A 19840-nucleotide genomic window follows, 5' to 3' on the forward strand; every position below is an offset into this window, starting at 1 on the left:
GCCTAAGTAACCTCTACCACCGGGTGACTGGAACAACCTGTAGACCAGTTGCTATGATGCACACTGACCACCACGGGGCAGACGCTCAATGCAGGAGTTGCCCCCTGGTGGTCAGTGCGCTCCCACAGCCAACCTTCCCCCCGTCCCTCGCCCCAGCTGGCAAAACTCCCATGGTCCTTTTCCCCATCCCTCCCCCCATCCAGCAGGCCCCGGCCCTGCTGGTGGCCGGCAGGCCCTGGCTGGCCTGGCTTGGCCCTAATCAGGACAGGGTGAGATGGCCCTGATAGGCCCTGATTGCCGGCCAGGCCTAGGGACCACACCTGTGCATGAATTTCGTGCACCGGGCATCTAGTATACTTATAAATTATTATAAGACATAAAGAATTATAGTACATTGTCATCTGTACACATGATTAAATTTTAGAAAAAGTATTACCTTCAAAAACGTCATGTGCCCTTGTCCAACCCTATCTCTTCATTCCTCCCTCAGAGGTAGCAATCACTATCCTGAATTTTATATTTTCTTTTCTTTCTTCCTTCCTTCCTTCCTTCCTTCCTTCCTTCCTTCCTTCCTTCCTTCCTTCCTCCCTCCCTCCCTCCCTCCCTCCCTCCCTCCCTTCCTTCCTTCCTTCCCTTCTTCCTTCCTTTCTTTCTTTCTCTCTTTATTTAGAATATCACATAGCTTTTAATTTTTTTTTACTTTTACCTTTTTAAATTTATCTTTATTGTTGAAAGTATTACAAATATCCCCCCTCTTTTTTCCCCATTGACTCCCCCCACCTTCCGCCTTTACCTCACTATTGTCTGTGTCCATGGGTTATGCATATGTGCATATAAATTCTTTGGTTAATCTTTCCCCACCTACCCACCCCTGCCTTCCCTCTGAGATTCATCAGGATATATTCCTAGAAGTGGGATTATTGGGTCAAATGGCAGTTCCATATTTAATTTTTTGAGGAAACTCCATACTGTTTTTCATAGTGGCTGCACCAGTCTGCGTTCCCACCAGCATGGACTAGGGTTCCCCTTTCTCCACATCCTCTCCAGCACTTTTCATTTGTTGATTTGATGATAGTAGCCTCCAACAGCTGTGAGATGATACTTCATTGTCCTTTTAATTTCATATTTATCATTCCCTTGCTTTTTTTCTCTATAGATTTACCATTTATATGTGTATTCCTAACATATTGCTTAGTTTTGAATGTTTTTGAACTTTATATAAATAGAAGCTTGCTGTGCTTTATTTATCTATATCTTGCTTCTTTGATTCAAAATTATTATATTCCTGAGATTTATTCATGATGTTGCATATAGCAATAATTCATTTTTACTGCTATATAGTAACCATTATGGATATGTATTATTTTTTTAGCCTTTTATTTATTTTTTAAATTTATGGATATGTATTATTTATTTACTAATTCTATAGTTGATGGATATTTGGGTTACTTATATTTCTTGATATTATAGTTAGTGCAGCAGGGAACATTCTAGTGCATGTCTCCTGGTGTAAGTGGGGATATTGGTAAGATTGAAAATGGTGTTCATAGCTATGCATATCTTTAATTGTACTTAATAATACCAATTGTTCTCAAAGTAGGTATGCCAACTTACATTCTTTCCACCAGTGTATGAAAATTTCTGAGCTCCACATCAGTGGTAGCACTTGATACAATATGAAATCTTGATGAAAATACAATTTGTGAAATATTTTCACATTTCTTTTTCAGTAATACTGGTAGAGCTAATAGGCAAATATTAGTATGCTATAAAATAATCAAATAATACAGTTGATAAACTCAGTTTATTGTATTTTCATATTCTTTGACAAAATATGTTTCCTTTGTATGATTTAAAACTTTATGAAAATTTTGTCAGGTAGTTGGACACAAAGGAAACCATAAAATCTTAATTACTTGGAAATTTAAAAACATAATTAAGATAGCTCTTATAGCAAAGAGAAAATAAACGGAAACATTTAAAATTACTATTTCAAAAATCTATGGGATAAGGTAAAAGATATATTTAGAATACATTATTTTTTTATAATCCTCATAAGGACATTTTTCCATTGATTTTGAGAGAGTGTGTGGAAGGGTGAGGGAGAGACAGAGAGAAACACTGATGTGAGAGAGACACATCGATTGGTTGCCTCCTGCATGTCCCCTACCAAGGCCAAGAGCTTTCAACTGAACTCTGTGCCCTTGACCAGGATCGAACCCGGGATCCTCCAGTCTGCACACCGACACTCTATCCGCTGAGCCAAACTGGCTAGGGCACATTCATTATTAAAGAAAGACTAAAAATAGGAAAATTTTACACTTATCTTAAATTCATCCTGAGCATGGTTTAAAGAAAAAAGAGAAAGAAAATGTATAAGATTAGAAATAATATGCATCCACAGTATACATCTACAAGATTAAATTATATGCAATTGTGACAACATAACTGACACTCTTGTAGGATTTCCTAATAGGACATAAATTATGAAACCTGCCCAAGAAAGTTTTCATATACAAATGGACATATATGAAATTTAAAAGTTGGTAAATATAGCTTTCAAAAATATTAGGATTAAATAGTTCCACAATTAAATTCTTACTAATATTAAAAAAGAAATTTTAATTTTAAGAAATTTTACTGTGTGTAAATTATAGCTCTACTAGAGGCCCGATGCACGAAATTTGTGCAAGAGTAGGCCTTTGCAGCCCGCGTGGCTGCCTCGGCCCTCGTAGCCCCAGCTTCATCCGGATGGTCATTCTGCTGTTCGGCCATTCGATCGATTTGCATATTATGCTTTTATTAGTATAGATTACAAAAAAGGAAAAGATAAGGAAAGAAAGAAAAAGAAATTACAAATAATTCTGACGTTGTTCCAGACACTTCTGAAAGGTGCACTCCTTCTCAATTCATATGCACACAAATGTAATACTAAACTATTAAGTACAAAAAAGAAAGCCATGAACCAATCTCATTTATGTATATAGTTGAAAGAAGTATAAATGAAATCTTAGCAAATAAAGTCTAGCAAAATATCAAAGGAATACACTATAATCAAATCAAATGCAAATTCTTTTTTTTTTTTAATTTATTTATTTATTTATTTATTTATTTATTTATTTATTTATTTTTTATTGCTTAAAGTATTACAAAGGGTATTACATATGTATCCATTTTATCCCCCCGCCCTAGACAGTCCCCTAGCCTCCCCTATCACCCAGTGTCTTATGTCCATTGGTTATGCTTATATGCATGCATACAAGTCCTTTAGTTGATCTCTTACCCCCCTACCTCCTGCCCCCCAACCCTCCCCGGCCTTCCCACTGCAGTTTGACAATCTGTTTGAGGCAGCTCTGCCTCTGTATCTATTATTGTTCAAAAGTTTATAATGGTCTCTATTGTCCATGAATGAGTGAGATCATGTGGTATTTTTCCTTTATTGACTGGCTTATTTCACTTAGCATAATGCTCTCCAGTTCCATCCATGACGTTTCAAATGGTAAGAGTTCCTTCCTTTTTACAGCAGCATAGTATTCCATCGTGTAGATGTACCACAGTTTTCTAATCCATTCATCTACTGATGGGCACTTAGGCTGTTTCCAGATCTTAGCTATGGTGAATTGTGCTGCTATGAACATAGGGGTGCATATATCCTTTCTGATTGGTGTTTCTGGTTTCTTGGGATATATTCCTAGAAGTGGGATCACAGGGTCAAATGGGAGTTCCATTTTCAGTTTTTTAAGGAAACTCCATACTGTCTTCCATAGTGGCTGCACCAGTCTGCATTCCCACCAGCAGTGCACAAGTGTTCCTTTTTCTCCACATCCTCTCCAGCACTTGTCGTTTGTTGATTTGTTGATGATAGCCAGTCTGACAGGTGTGAGATGGTACCTCATTGTTGTTTTGATTTGCATCTCTCGGATGATTAGTGACTTTGAGCATGTTTTCATATGTCTCTTGGCTTTCTGAATGTCCTCTTTTGAAAGGTGTCTATTTAGGTCCTTTGCCCATTTTTTGATTGGATTGTTTATCTTCCTTTTGTTAAGTTGTATGAGTTCCCTATAAATTTTGGAGATTAGGCCCTTATCAGATATGTCATTGGCAAATATGTTTTCCCACACAGTGGGTTTTCTCGTTGTTTTGTTGATGGTTTCTTTTGCTGTGCAGAAGCTTTTTATTTTGATGTAGTCCCATTTGTTCATTTTTTCTTTAGTTTCAAGTGCCCTAGGAGCTGTATCAGTGAAGAAATTGCTTCGGCATATGTCTGAGATTTTCTTGCCTTTGGATTCTTCTAGAATTTTTATGGTTTCCTGTCGTACATTTAAGTCCTTTATCCATTTTGAGTTTATTTTTGTGTATGGTGTAAGTTGGTGGTCTAGTTTCATTTTCTTGCATATATCTGTCCAATGAAATGCAAATTCTTTTTTTCAGGAATGTTAATATATAATGTAAGGAAAGTTAATATATAATTTATTATATTAACAAATTGAGGTGGGAAAGTGATCCTATCCCTAGACTATGAAATAGAAGTTGATAAAATTTAACAACCATTTGCAATAAAAACAAACAAAACCAGAATGGTAATAGAAGGAAGCTAAATACATTAAGGCTGTTTAGGATAACATTTGCTGTTAGTTTTTGGTATGCAGTAAAATATTGAAGTCATTTTAATGGAAAACAGGAACAAGATAGGCGTTTCTACTGTATCATTATTATTCATCTTTGATTTGGAAGTCCTAGTGAATGCAGTTAAATATGATAATAAAATAATTGGTATGGACATGGAAAAAGAAGCAATAAAATGATAATTTCCCCCCTCCCCCGATGATACTGAAAAAACAAGATTAGGTGGGGGGTGGGTTTTGAGGAAGCACATTACTAGAAATAATATAATGAAAAAGAAGAGCAACAGAAACTTTCCTTAACAGAAAATAAAGCAGACTACAAATCAGTATTGTAATGATAGAGAAATAGACAAAGAGGTCAGTGGGCCAGAATAGGAAGTTCAGAAATAGTTCGTAATATATCTTTGTGTGTGTGTATATATATGTGGCATTTCATATCAATGAGGAAATAATAGCTTACTTAATTAGTGGTACTAAGACAGTTGGGTATTCAGATGGAATAAAATAACAGCCTATTAAAAATGAAGCAGCCCTAACTGGTTTGGCTCAGTGGATAGAGTGTCGGCCTTCGGACTGAAAGGTCCCAGATTCGATTCCGGTCAAGGGCATGTACCTTGGTTGCGGGCACACCCCCAGTAGGAGGTGTGCAGGAGGCAGCTGATCAAAGTTTCTCTCTCATCCATGTTTCTAACTCTCTATCCCTCTCCCTTCCTCTCTGTAAAAAATCAATAAAATATATTTAAAAAAATGAAGCATAGATAGAACATTTTAAAATAATAAATTTTTAAAGAAAGAAAACAGACAAAAATTTATATATATATAAATTTATAAATATAAACATATATATATATATTATATATATATATATATATATATAATATATATATATATATATATATATAAATTTAGGGACTGGAAAAACGACCTTAACAGGAAAACCAGAAGATTTAAAAAGAAAAGATAATTTTATCTGACTGTATAAATATCAACACTAATAAAAGAGAAAAATGGTAATTGGCGTACGAGCTACCCTTTTCATTGGCTAATCAGGGCTATATGCAAATTAACTGCCAACTAAGATTGGCAGTTAACTGACAACTAAGATTGGCAGTTAACTGACAACAAGATGGCGGTTAATTTGCATATGTAGGCACAATGCAGGGAGGCGAAAGGGAAAGCAGGAAGAAGCCCCCTGCCACTGACAGTGATCGGAAACCCAGGGGGGAGCTAAGAGCTGGGGGGCAGGGCAGAGGCGGCCCCAGGGAGAATCAGGTGCCTTTTCCGCCCTGGCCAGTGATAGCAGGAAGTAGGGGTGGAGCCAGCGATGGGAGCTGGGCACGGCCGAAACTGGCAGTCCCAGGAGCTAGGGGTCCCTTGCCTGGGCCTAAAGTGGAGCCCACGATCGTGGGGCCGCTGCAGCTGCGGGTCCCCGCTACCGGGGCCGGACGCCTAGGCCAGAGGCGTCAGGCCTGGGCAAGGGGCCGATCCTGCGATTGGAGGGTGATGGGGGTCAACGCCTGAGGGCTCCCAGTATGTGAGAGGTGGCAGGCTGGGCTGAGGGACACTACCCCACACACACACCCAGTGCACGAATTTCGTGCACCGGGCCCCTAGTTTAAAAATAAACACCAATAGTACCTTTATGGGTTTTTTGGGGGGTTTGTTTGTTTGTTTGTTTTTTGAGGCTTAACTTTTTATTTATTTTTTATTTTTTTTTATTGCTTAAAGTATTACAAAGGGTATTACATATGTGTCCTTCCCCCCCCCCCCCTTGACAGTCCCCTAGCCTCCCCTATCCCCCAGTGTCTTATGTCCATTGGTTATGCTTATATGCATGCATACAAGTCCTTTGGTTGATCTCTTACCCCCCTCCCTCCTGCCCCCAACCCTCCCCAGCCGTACCTTTATGTTTTCATATGCATTTCTTTTTCCAGATAATTCATTTTTAATTTACAGAAGTACTGGTTCTTTACTACAGCTTGAGAAGCACTGAATTAGATCATTTGTCCATCTGTATTCTGGGAAACTGGAAGATAGAGCTAAAAGTTAGATCAAGGTGGAACATTTTTGGCTAGGATATGTCATAGATGGTATGTAATTCATATTGCATTATAAGAAACATATAGTATTTGTTTGTCCCATAATTAGTGATGCTGTACTGACCACGGGATTAGCATGATGATGGCTTGATCCTTCCCTTGGAAAGCCCAAATCATAATCATCACACTGAAGGCCAGTAGAAGCCACTTTGCGGGCTTCTGCGTCCTTTTAATAGGACCCCATTAATCTTCAGAAAACTTTCTTCGGTTCTGGCCTGAGATCTCCCTGGATCACCTTGTACGTCAGCCCCGGACTGATATAAGCTATTTCCTCAAGGAGTGCTGGGTGCTCTTTTCTACTGGTTGGCATTGTTTTTAGCCATTGAAATCTGGACAGCTAGAAAAGAAATATATTTTTAAAAATCATTCATTCATGATAATATTTTCAGTTCTGTTCAACATTACAATGTTTTACTTCGTTCTTTGATTTTTCTAATTAGGTCTTTTTAAATATCTTATTGAAATTCTTGGTAACATTGTTAATCTAAAAGTGTGCTTATCCTGTAGTTTGAAGAAATTTTCAAAGAAAACACTACCTAGAAAATGACTGAATAAAATTTAAAATGTCTTTTTAGTTCTTTTTGTCTTTGGATCTTCTGAACTGTGTTCTAACATCACTCAAAATAAATCATTTTTAGGTATACAGCTAATTTTTTTTCAATTGGTTTTCAGTTTTAGGGATTATTTTCTAAAAAATAAACATTTTGAAAATTTTCACATGTACATCCTTTTGATATCTACTGTATTACATATTTTCATGTGCTTTACTCATATTTATCAATACTAACCCCATTAACCTGCTACACTTTTATTTTCTATTCTCAAATATAAAGAATAATAGATTATCTGCAATTAATATACTCAGTATTATTTACCCCCTAAAAAGCAGAAAGGGAAATCAAAGACATATGATGCATTGTGTCTATTTTCTAGTTTTTATTGAGCTTATCTTGATTTAATTAATTCAGTTTATTAGGGCATGTGACATAAGCCAGTATTTACTCTGAGGGATTAAATAGATAATAATTTAGTGCTTTAAATGTGGGAGAAAAAGTTTTCTTCCTCTAATGTTTGATAAGCATTATGTGTGCATATGTTTGTATATATATATATATATATATATATATATATATATATATATATATATATATAATGTCTTATGTGTTCTGCACTTACAGGTCAGTTGATTGACACCATAATGAATGTGTTAATAATAAAATATTTCATCCTGCCTGAGATACCAGTAACAAATTTGATGACATTACTTGAGGAAATATTTACTGTAATATTGTGAAATTGTAAAAGCATGCTAACTATTGGGAATATAGCCTTGAGCCAACCAGAGTCCTTGAACTCATGGAGCTTATATTGTGACTAGAGGCCCAGTGCACGAATTCATGCACTGGCGGTGTCCCTGGGCCTGGCTGGCAATAGGGGCCAATTGGGGGGTCCATCTCACCCAGTCCTGATTGGCCTAATTGGTGCCAGGAGGTTAGCCAGCTGGCCCGATCAAGGCCAATCGAGGCCTGCCAGCTGAGGTGAGGGACCGTGGGAGGTTGGCCGGCCACAGGAGGTTGGCTGTGGGAGCACACTGACCACCAGGAGGCAGCTCCTGCATTGAGCGTCTGCCCCCTGGTGGTCAGTGCACATCATAGCTACCAGCCAGTTGTCCGGTCATCCCATTGTCTGGTCGTAATGGTTGCTTAGGCTTTTATATATAGTGTTATATATATATATATAGTGAAAATAATGAACAAACAAATCCGACCTTCTCAACTTCCTACCATACTACCAAACATCAGCAATTCCAAAACTTAGGTAGCAATTCTGAGGTTGCTAATTCTGTCCCCTGTCTAGCCTATCACTTTACTGTAACTATTTGAAGATTTCCATCAGGCTTTCCAGGTCTATATATAACGGTACCCAACTGAAATTATAGAATATAGTTTTTAAAGAATTTTTAAGAAGAAACAAAATGATATAAATATGCCTGTTTTGAAAAATCTTTGAAAAATCTGTATTTACAAGAGATGTATCAGCTATTTATTTTTAGTTTAAAAAAGTATTATTTACCTTATAGAATAATGTATCTAGGATTACTTTTAAAGAATAAGTTTCCCTAGTGTATTTCAAATGATTCAATTTACGAACATCCTATTTACATACAAGCTGCCTCAAATTCTTATTAGAATTTATTTTATCAGTATGAAGCACTCTAATATAAGTTGTAAAGAATAACAATAAAGAAAATAATCTTGGGGAGAACCAAGATGGCGGCATAGGTTAACGCCGGAGTTTGCTGCTTTGAACAACTACTTCAAAAGTGAAACTAAAACACGGAACGGACATCACCCAGAACCACAGGAACGCTGGCTGAGTGGAAGTCCTACAACTAGGAGGAAAGAGAAACGCATACGGACACTCAGAGGAGGCGCAGTGCTGAAGTCAAATTCTGAGGTGCGGAGTGCGCGGAGCGGGCTGGCGGCGGAGGGCGCGGTTGGCGTTTTCAATCGGGAGGGAGTCGCAGACTCTGAGCTCCAGATACAGGCGAGTCTTTAGGGACCCAGACTCAAAGGGAGAAGCGGGACTGTCTGGCTTCGGTCAGAGCGAGTGCAGCTTTCTCTCTGAGCTTTGCAGCGGGTGCTGGGACTCAGAGAGGCAGAGCCCCTGGGGACAGGACTGAGAGCCGCCATAACTGCTCTCTCCGGCCCACCCTGTTGATCCTGTGCGACCCGCCCCGCCCAAGCCCTGCACAGAGGCATTTGCCGGATAGCCTCAGGCAAAGGCTAGATTAGCACCTCCCTAGAGGACAGAAGTTCTCTCACTGCTGACAGGGCTGATTCTCATAGCCACTTGGCCTGGAGGTCAAACCCTCCCTGGAATTAGCTACAACAATCAAGATTTATCTATAAGACTGCGAACAAAGACCACTAGGGGTTGCACCAAGGAAGCATAACAAAATGCGGAGACAAAGAAACAGGACAAAATTGTCAATGGAAGAAATAGAGTTCAGAACCACACTTTTAAGGTCTCTCAAGAACTGTTTAGAAGCTGCCGATAAACTTAATGAGATCTACACGAAAACTAATAAGACCCTCGATCTTATTTTGGGGAACCAACTAGAAATTAAGCACACACGGACTGAAATAACGAATATTATACAGACGCCCGACAGCAGACCAGAGGAGCGCAAGAATCAAGTCAATGATTTGAAATGCGAGGAAGCAAAAAACATCCAACTGGAAAAGCAAAATGAAAAAAGAATCCAAAAATGCGAGGATAGTGTAAGGAGCCTCTGGGACAGCTTCAAGCGTACCAACATCAGAATTATAGGGGTGCCAAAAGATGAGAGAGAGCAAGATATTGAAAACCTATTTGAAGAAATAATGACAGAAAACTTCCCCCACCTGGTGAAAGAAATGGACTTACAGGTCCAAGAAGCGCGGAGAACCCCAAACAAAAGGAATCCAAAGAGGACCACACCAAGACACATCATCATTAAAATGCCAAGAGCAAAAGATAAAGAGAAAATCTTAAAAACAGCAAGAGAAAGAAACTCAGTTACCTACAAGGGAATACCCATACGACTGTCAGCTGATTTCTCAACAGAAACTTTGCAGGCCAGAAGGGAGTGGCAAGAAATATTCAAAGTGATGAATACCAAGAACCTACAACCAAGATTACTTTATCCAGCAAAGCTATCATTCAGAATTGAAGGTCAGATAAAGAGCTTCACAGATAAGGAAAAGCTAAAGGAGTTCATCACCACCAAACCAGGACTATATGAAATGCTGAAAGGTATCCTTTAAGAAGAGGAAGAGGAAGAAAAAGGTAAAGATACAAATTATGAACAACAAATATGCATCTATCAACAAGTGAATCTAAGAATCAAGTGAATAAATAATCTGATGAACAGAATGAACTGTTGATTATAATAGAATCAGGGACATAGAAAGGGAATGGACTGACTATTCTTGGGGGGGAAAGGGGTGTGGGAGATGTGGGAAGAGACTGGACAAAAATCGTGCACCTATGGATGAGGACAGTGGGTGGGGAGTGAGGGCGGAGGGTGGGGCAGGAACTGGGAGGAGGGGAGTTATGGGGGGGAAAAAAAAGGAACAAATGTAATAATCTGAACAATAAAGATTTAATTAAAAAAAAAAAGAAAATAATCTTCAGTTACATTTTATCTAACTTTATCTGAAATAACTTAAGATGCATCAGGATATAAATATATAAATATTTATAAATATATAAATATATAAATATTTATAAATATATAAATATATAAATAAAAAGCAAAATATCATATAGTCACAAATATAAATGTGGCAGGATGGAACTTTTTTACTTTATAACCACCACCACGCCCAGTCTTTCTTCATCAGGCTCATTAGAAAGAAGAGACAAAAAGGACTTTGTTAGCATAACACACATAGTTAGGTTCTGCTTAAAGTGTAGGAAGCAATAGCATGAGAAATGTTTTTCTTGTAGATTTGTTAATTTTATAGGATGCCCAGGAGAGCAAGAACTGATGAAAAGAGAAGAAAACTGGGTGAAACCAGTTGGGAGGTAGGACCCTGTGGGTGAATAGATAAAAAGGTAAGAGAAGGTACTACCAGGAGTTCCTCTGAGGAAGACTGATAGCCAAGGATCTTGATAAGACAAATAAAGGGCTTTGTTCTCTTATAGACCCCGGTTTGTGTGTTCACCTTTGTATCATTAGATATTCTTTCTGGCAATGATTGCACTTTCCAAATGTTAAGGGTGTGATTATCTTTAGCATGAGGAAGGCAGGTTAAGGTTAGGACAGGTGGTCGTGCTGTGGTGGGGAGCTTTCTTAGGACTAAGGACTGTGTGAAAGCTGGGAATCTGTCAGGCTCCACTTGGTAGAAGAGTCTTCTGATGAACATTTCTCTTTTCCAAACACTTCCCACCAATAGACTCCAGCAGCCACTTTGCTTGCTGAAGAAAACCACTTAGCTACAATTAAATGAAAAGGTTTAAAATGACAATGGGATTTGTGTTAACCAACTCAACTCATCCGCACTGAATTGTAACTAGGAAGTCTATTAATAGTCTGTACAATATGCAGTTCTTCCCAGGTTTGATAAGAGGAGAATAATGGTCATCTAAATGGGAGAGTACCAGGAGGGAAAAAGATGAAAAGATTTTAAAGAAGACAGACAAAACAAAGGCTTCACCATTTTGCCTAGGTTGGACCTAGTGACCATTTGGGTAAGGAAAACAATCTGTTCAGAAGTCTTTCTGAATTAACTGCTGGTATTTCTTTTCCACTTGGCATCGTATGTGACTCATTTCTTTTAAAACATATGCCAACTCATTTCAGAGGGAGCTTTGTTCTCCGATGATCCATTAATTGAGGTATCACTGCAGAATTTGTAACAAAATTCAATTTATATTGTAGAACTCCTTCGTGTGGTTCATTTTTCAATCCCTTCTCTTGCCCCGTGCCTCCAAATGCAGTTCTCACTGCCAGAGCAATCTCAGAAGATTCTGTAGCAAGTTCTCAGAGGCCCATTGTGCAGTAACAAAGAGTTCTGGCCGTAAGCTGTAGGTTCCGTCCTTCCCTGCTCTCCCAAGTGGAAGGCTGCCCTCATCCCTCACTCATGGGAGAGAAGGACCAGCATTGCTCGGGCCTGCAAGCTTGCCAAGCCAAAGGAACCCAAGCAAGAACTCATCATGCCAATCAAACCTATTGGGTGGATATGCGGGCAGGTGTTGAAGAACTTTTCTGGAAGAAGTAAACACAAGCTTGTGAAGGGGATATGGGCGTGGGAAACGGAATAAAGCCCCTAGGTTTTGCTTGTTTTTCCAGCCACCTAAGCAGCGGACCCAGTGTTCCCTGTTGTGTTGAATTATGCTTAGGGGATATTTTTTAAGATTCCCTCCCCCTTTAACTTCTTTTTGTCTTAGTTGAGGGGATCCAGAAAACAATCATGGACCTTGTAGATGAGTTTAAAGATGATATTTCTACCATCCCACGAGTGTCACAGTCTAATCAGGTAATGTGATTTCATAACTGAAAAGAATTATAAGAAGTATATTGTGTTTTTAATATCACACCAATTATTTAATGCTTGATTTTGAGGTCAGTGTTTGAAGATTAGAAAAACATTAATTTCACTTCACCCCCCCTCCCAAACACACACACACACACACACACACACACACATGCACGCACACACGCAAATTTTAACTCTTACTCATTGGGAAAGATTGGGGACAAAGAAGTGAAGTAGATAAACTAAGTTTAAAGACAGTCACTGTGTTGTTAGATTGAAAAACTAGAATGCTCTCAGCCACAATTGCAATGTGGTTTACTTATATTTGCTTACTATAAAATCAGAAAAATACCTAAATATGCTTTCATTAAAATCTCTGGCACTTAAATCAGTGAAAAAACTGACATAACTGACTTAAATTATACCAAAGGAAAGATAAGTATATGTGTTTTAAACATCTGTTCCAAAAAGGATTTGAAACATAAATTTTGGGATTAGAAGAGGGATAAGAGAGAGAATTTTATGGTCAAGAAAAAGTAACATGTGTAGGGGACACATGTAACCTGCTTTACTTAAAAGTACACAGCTCTTAATGGAAGTGTTGTTTCAGTCATTTTGACCAGAGTTGGAATGGAATGCGTTGTAAAGTTAGGTGGTACAGTAACAATCTACTTATCCAAAAATCAGACTTTTGGCAATGTCAAACATGAAGAACATAGCCGAAACCTGGAAGTAAACAAAAAAAGCACTCTGAGTAACATACTGTAATCACAAAATCTATATATTTCATTCTAGGGAAGGAGGTATTAGAGCTACCTTTAACCATTCATCCAGACACCCAGGCATCAGACTGGTATTTAGTATTTTACTAAATACTACTGTATGGGACTGAGGAGAGGAAATACAGAGATAAACATGATAGGATTCTTCCATTCATTGTGCTTAATCTAGTGGAGACTAAGTATAAACAAGTAATTGCATTAGAATATGGGAAGAGGTAAATCCAGTTTAGAGGAATAAAGGACTCTACCTAGAATGGCCAGAGAGGGCTTCATGCCGGAAGGATGCTTAAATTGAGTGTCAAAGGATGAATAGGAGTTTACAAGGTGAGCAAAGGTGTAAGTGGGCAGGAGCAGAGAATATTTCAAAGGAAGCAGTGTCAGTCAGACCAAAAAGTATTAAGCATCATGTTCCCAGAATGTCAAGTAAATATGAATAAATGGCACGGGTCTTGGGTCTAGACCTTGGGGAGGGGTGACTCTGAGGAATAGTTACTGGATGCAGAGCGGTCAGATGGCATCCAGACGGAGGTCGTCTAAGTAAGGTAGGATAAGGCCTACGAGCTCCAGAAGGCAAGCTGGGTTTTGTAGCACCATATCTTAGACTTGGTGTCCCTTTGATTCCCCTCTTTGCATTCCCCTGGTCTTGGTATAAGTCTTTTGAAGCATTGGAGAGTTTTCTTGGCTATGGCTGGAGCATTAGGAGGTGAGCAGGTGGCCGTGCTTGGTCTGGGATGTAAAATGCTTTGGGCCAGCACAGTCGAGGCAGTAATTATTGAGAGAGCCTCGATGACTCTTAGGAGGCCAGACACAGACCAGGAAAGCCCCACTGCCCCTTCCAGCTGTGATTCTTCCACAATTGCCAATGTTGGAGACCAGGGATTTTATTTAATCAAAGAAGTTTCAGGTTTCTTACAACTCCCTTCATCTCTTCCTGCCCTCTGCATAGCCTCATTATCACTAGAGTCGCACCATGCTTTCTGGTGAAGTAGATTGGTATTCTAATCCTCAAAGAAAGAACTCTTCTTAGTTCCAATTCACTGAAGTCATTTACTTATAAAAAGTTTACCCCACTCAGAGAATATAAACATAGTTAAAAGTTCTTCATTTCTCATTTTCAAAACACTTAATATTGTTCTTTTCCACCATTTACTGTGAAGAATGTGCTACTGAGATTGGCAGGGAGCCAAAATAGTTAGGAGATGTGGTAACACATTGAAGTTATTTGCTCTTCAAAAATAAATTATCCAGAAAACAATGCTAATACTTCATCGTTAACTAGATTATTTTTAAAAGGTCATATTGTAAATGTTGCAAATTTTATTGTTTTTATAATTCTCTTTAGTTCCCAAACATACTAAAAGGAATGAAGGCTTTGCCCTACCTGGTTTGGCTCAGTGGATAGAGCGTCGACCTGCGGACTCAAGGGTCCCAGGTTCGATTCCGGTCGAGGGCATGTACCTTGGTTGCAGGCACATCCCCAGTAAGGGGTGTACAGGAGGCAGCTGATCGATGTTTCTAACTCTCTATCCTTCTCCCTTCCTCTCTGTAAAAAATAAAATATATATTAAATAATAATAATAATAAATAAAAATAAAAGGAATGAGGGCTTTATTAATTGGATTGTATCTTAAATCTCTAAACGTTGTGATTAGTATTTAAATAATTTAAAAATTATTATTTTAGGCATTTATTTATTTAGGAAAAGGCCATCTTGCTGGCCTGGGGCAAAAAAAAAATGGATGGGAATAATGAAGTTTTTATAGAGAAATCTACCTGACCATAACTAGGATATTCTATAATTCAGTTATATTTTTATTTTTGGTGGGTTGTTTCTTGTAGGGCACTATCATTATTGTGAAAGTTACAAACTACATTTGCACTGAAAACTTTCTGGGTGGTTTCTAATTTAATATTTGGTATATTTCTATGATATTTCTCATTATTGTGGTTTTTTTCTGATACTCATCATTCATTCATTTTAACTTGCATTTATAGAGCACCTACTGTGTGCCATCTTTCCAGGCACTGAGGAAAGATGAGTAAGTGAAGTGGATATAAAACACTGTCATAGAACTTAAATCCTAGTCAAGCAAAAACACAATAAACAAGAAAAAAACATATGTTAATAGGTTTTAAGGAGAAGAAAAAATACAGCATGGAAAAAACATGAAGGGTAGGGATTACAATTGATGGTTAAGACTCTAGAGGGTCTTAGTGAGAAAGTAATTCTTGAATTAAGACTTAAAGCAAGTGACGAAGAGAACGTTGGTATGCTTGAGGGATCAAATGGCATAGCTAGTGCAAAGGTCCTGAGGTGGGGGTATACCTAACAAGTTCAACAAGTAACGAGAAGGAAAAAGGAGAGAAACAGATGAGGTGGCCAGAGAGGTAAAGAAGAGACAACCTTTGTAGGGCCTTGTCGACCGTGGTATGTACTTTGGCTTTAGCACTGAGTGTACCAGGAAGCCAGCGAAGCAGTTGAATAGAAGAAAAGCAAGATATGACCTGACATACGTTTTCATTGTAGCTCTCTGGCTGATGTGTTGGGGAAAAGAATGAAAACAGGCAAGGTCAGAAGCAGGGAGGCCAGTGAGGAGGCTAATTGACAATGTCCAGACGAGATGATGGTGATATATAAATACAATGGACTGGGTATCGGTATTGGGACAGTGAGAAGTGGGCTATTCAGAAAAAGAATTGAGTAAAATTTGCTGACAGGCTGGCTTTATAGATGTAGGGTAGTAAAAAGCTGGCATAATAGAAATTGGAGTTCAGCATTAAAACTGCTGATGATAGAGAAAGGGGCCTGGCTCTAGGGAAAATTTAAAAAAAAAAGGGGAAAGCAGGATATGTATTGAAAGGATGGAGCTCAAATCGAGAAATATTTTGAACCAATCTGATTAAGTTTCTTTTGGTAAATGGTCTTTAAGTACCTGTCTCTGAGGTGATGGTGGTGGTTGGAATTTCTTTTCTGACATTTGCTGATACGCTCAGATGAAGATAATGATGACAAAAATAATCATCTAAACTTGCATATTTTGCAACCAATTCAAGGATCCTTACTTATGCCAAGAGTGAAAAATAAATGAGGGAAAAGAAATGAGGACTTCTTAATTTGGAGTCACCATTTAAATTTACACACACAGCTAGGTAAGAACATATATAGCATAGATAATAGACAAAAAGAAAAAGCTGGTAGCTCAAAAAAAGGGGGGGAAATGTTTTATTTAAATTTTTTCTATTAAAGCTAGTTTTAAAAGTAACTAATTGGACTCATCAACTTAAACTGTTGACTGGTTGTTGTTTTTTTAAAAAGAAGAATGTCTCATTCTCCATCTAAATGAATGTAAGTAGCTGTCTTCTGCTGTCACTTTCGTATTCCAGAGACACGAGGAATCACCGGACATGCATCCAGTGCCTGTTTGGTTTCTAACACTGTTCTTAAGAGCAGTAACAAGTTGATTCCGTGTTTTGTGGCAGGGAGAGTGGAGGTGGTCAGAAACAGTTTGTTGTCAGAAGTAATTCTTTCCGAGGTATCTAAGAAAGTATTAAAAAAGAGAAAGCATTTTTGAAAACTCCGAAAGGCCCTAGCCAGTTTGGCTCAGTGGATAGAGCATTGGCCTGTGGACCAAAGGGTCCCAGGTTTGATTCCAAAGGCAAGTACCTCTGTTGCAGGCTCCTCTCTGTCCCCCAGACCCTGGTTGGGGCTCATGCAGGAGGCAACCGATCGATGTGTTTCTCTCACATCAATATTTCTCTTCGTCTTTCCCTCTCTCTTCCACTCTCTCTAAAAATCAATGGAAAAATATCCTCGGGTGAGGATTAAAAAAAAGAAAAAAACAGAACTCTGAAAGGAAGCACAGTTATTAAATTGAAACCATTTGAACATTAAAGGAAACAAAGATGAGGAACAGGTTAAGTCTGTTGGAAAAAGCCACGAATTCACGATGAGACTGAAAAGAGAAAGATAATAAAAAGTGCATGAAAGCATTATTGTAATACACACTTGAATTTTTAAAAATATTGTGTATAATAAATGCTATATTTTGCTCAACACAAATTATGTGAACCCTACAGGAGAGTTTTGACTAACAGATAATCAGTTACAAATAAGCTTAATTTCCTACAGAGAAAAATTTAGAAAGACAATTTGGAAAAGAGGGGAAAGTTGAATGGCTCGATTTAGTATAGTGTTTGGGGGAATTAATCAAGATTGTTTAATAGAAATACACATATAAATTCAGTGCATGGTCAATGTGTACAGATCACCAACATTTTATAAAGAAACATAAAAAGAGGAAAAGTGTAGAATGCTAATGTTTTGCAACTGCAAAAATGAAGGGTTCCTAAAACACCGAATGATCAGGTAGAGGAGGTTTCAGTAAAGGCAGAACAACTGCACATGCCCCATTCCTGATCGCCCTGGCGCTGTGGCCCTCGTCTTTGATTAGAAATTGTAATGAGAGAAAGCACAGTATATTGTAATCAGAATGTACTTATTCTAGCTGCTTCACCTTGAGGAGGAGTTGGGAGGAAGAATCGGTGCAGTGTGGGGGATGGGAAGTCCTTCCTCTGTCCCTCTGAGTTCTTATAGCTGGACTAATAATAAAATTGGCACAAGACCAGACAACAAAAAACAAAAAAAACAATTAAAGGCATGCAAACAGATCATCAACGATGCTCAGAGAAATGATCGATGCAGGCAGCTTTTTACATCTTGTAGACAAAGAAATGTGAAGAATTATCATGATGAAGGAACTTAGATTTGGGTACTCATTAGTGAGGAACCTGGTTTGGGCTTGGGTAGTAAATTAGTAAAAAAACAGAAACAAAAGACAATTTTTTTTAATACACACTTCTCAGCCCTGAATTCCCTAACTCTGGTGATAAGGATGTGTCTCATTAGACTCCAGGTGCAGGAATAGAATTTTTCACATTGGAGATTTATCTCCTGCTTTCAGGGAGTGAGATGAAGAGAGAGAGAGAGAGAGAGAGAGAGAGAGAGAGAGAGAGAGAGAGAGAGAGAAAGAGAGCCCAAAGTTGTTCTTGCACTAGCAGTTTCTTAAGTAATTTTAATTCAAAATAATTGATATGCCATTGTGGGATATTTTGGGGTGGCCTTCCCTACGCCCTGACAGCAGCAAAGCATAAGGTCACAGAGGACTTGAATCTGTATGTGCAGGAGCTTTGGATACTGCAGACAATGTGGTTCCTCTCCCTGGTATGGGTACGCTCACAACCGGAGTTGATTGCACCTCGTACTATTTTGCTTGCTCTATCTACCACATATTTGCTTGTAAGAATGGCTCTATTCTATAATGGTTTGGAATTGTAGCAGTCCATAATTTATATTGCATTTTCTGCTGTTGTATAGACAGACTAGCAGGGTTAAGATCACAGGTGAGCCAATGGGACTTTTCCATGAAGTTAACAGATTAAACCAGCACATGCTGCAGAAATACATCCTCATTGACAGACTAGAATGGCTTTTTATTTTTATTTCCCATGGCAAAGCTGACCAGTAAGAGAAGACTGAACTTTGAGGACAAAAGCAACAATAATAAAATTATTACTTCAGGATGAAAATTGAGGTATTTAAAATATACAGCATGTTAGCTCTTAGACAAATATATACTCATAATGTTAATTGTAGACCAAAAAAATCATTTAAAAGATGTTTTATACTTACATATTTTGACTCAACAAATAGCGATTCAAAGTTGCTTATACTAAAAAGCCAGAAAAGCCCGTAACATTACTTTAAAGAATGGAAACTATACTTGTGTGTTGCCTGGAATGCAGTCTGACCACATTGCAAGTAATTTCCCTGTGATTCATTTTCTGGTAGAGCAGAGAAGTACTACATTTTATGTGTTTTGGTAATGCCACACATTTTTCAGAACGCTCATAGAATTTTTTAGAAGTGTCCTAAGCTTGTTGATTAGTATATAGGGTATTTGTTTTATGAATTATGTATGTATGCTCTATTTTATCATTTAAAATGTTTAAAGTAAGCTGGGAAACACAAGTTTTGAATAATAATTATCATTTGAATAATGCAAACATCGAATAATATTTGAATAAGAATTGTTTATTTTTTAAAGGCCTCTTAAATATCGATGCAAAAAAATAAATAAACCTAGAGAGAAAAGTGGAAAAATGTGTATCTTTACAATAATAACTGAAATTCTGGATAGTTATCCTAAGGAACAATTCATATATTCATGTAGAGATTTAAGTACATAGTGGGGTCTATGAGTTGTAGGGGGTGAGATATCCTCAGTAAACATGGAGTGTATGCCTGGGAC

The 19840-nt window shown here is 38.1% G+C and overlaps 1 protein-coding gene and 1 long non-coding RNA gene across 3 annotated transcripts in view; one reads left to right on the forward strand and one right to left on the reverse strand.

Moving 5' to 3' along the window:
- Positions 1 to 19840, forward strand: part of SPATA9 (spermatogenesis associated 9) — a 56027-nt gene that overhangs the window by 21294 nt on the left and 14893 nt on the right. The window contains exons 1-2 of one of the 2 annotated variants that reach the window (XM_059694086.1): positions 12296 to 12488; positions 12662 to 12750. The exons of the other annotated variant lie outside the window; for it this stretch is intronic. Coding sequence (XP_059550069.1) covers positions 12428 to 12488; positions 12662 to 12750 — 150 coding nt within the window. The 5' untranslated portion in view covers positions 12296 to 12427. Of the gene's footprint in view, positions 1 to 12295; positions 12489 to 12661; positions 12751 to 19840 lie in introns of those variants that run through there. 2 annotated transcript variants of the gene reach the window in all.
- On the reverse strand, positions 16830 to 17410 carry LOC132233417 (uncharacterized). Its single transcript, XR_009452623.1, has 2 exons — positions 17197 to 17410; positions 16830 to 17069 (listed from the first exon to the last, which is right to left on the reverse strand). It is a non-coding gene; the product is annotated as an uncharacterized LOC132233417 (long non-coding RNA).

The sequence above is a fragment of the Myotis daubentonii genome, chromosome 4 (assembly GCF_963259705.1).
Source record: "Myotis daubentonii chromosome 4, mMyoDau2.1, whole genome shotgun sequence".
NCBI classification, from domain to species: domain Eukaryota; kingdom Metazoa; phylum Chordata; class Mammalia; order Chiroptera; family Vespertilionidae; genus Myotis; species Myotis daubentonii.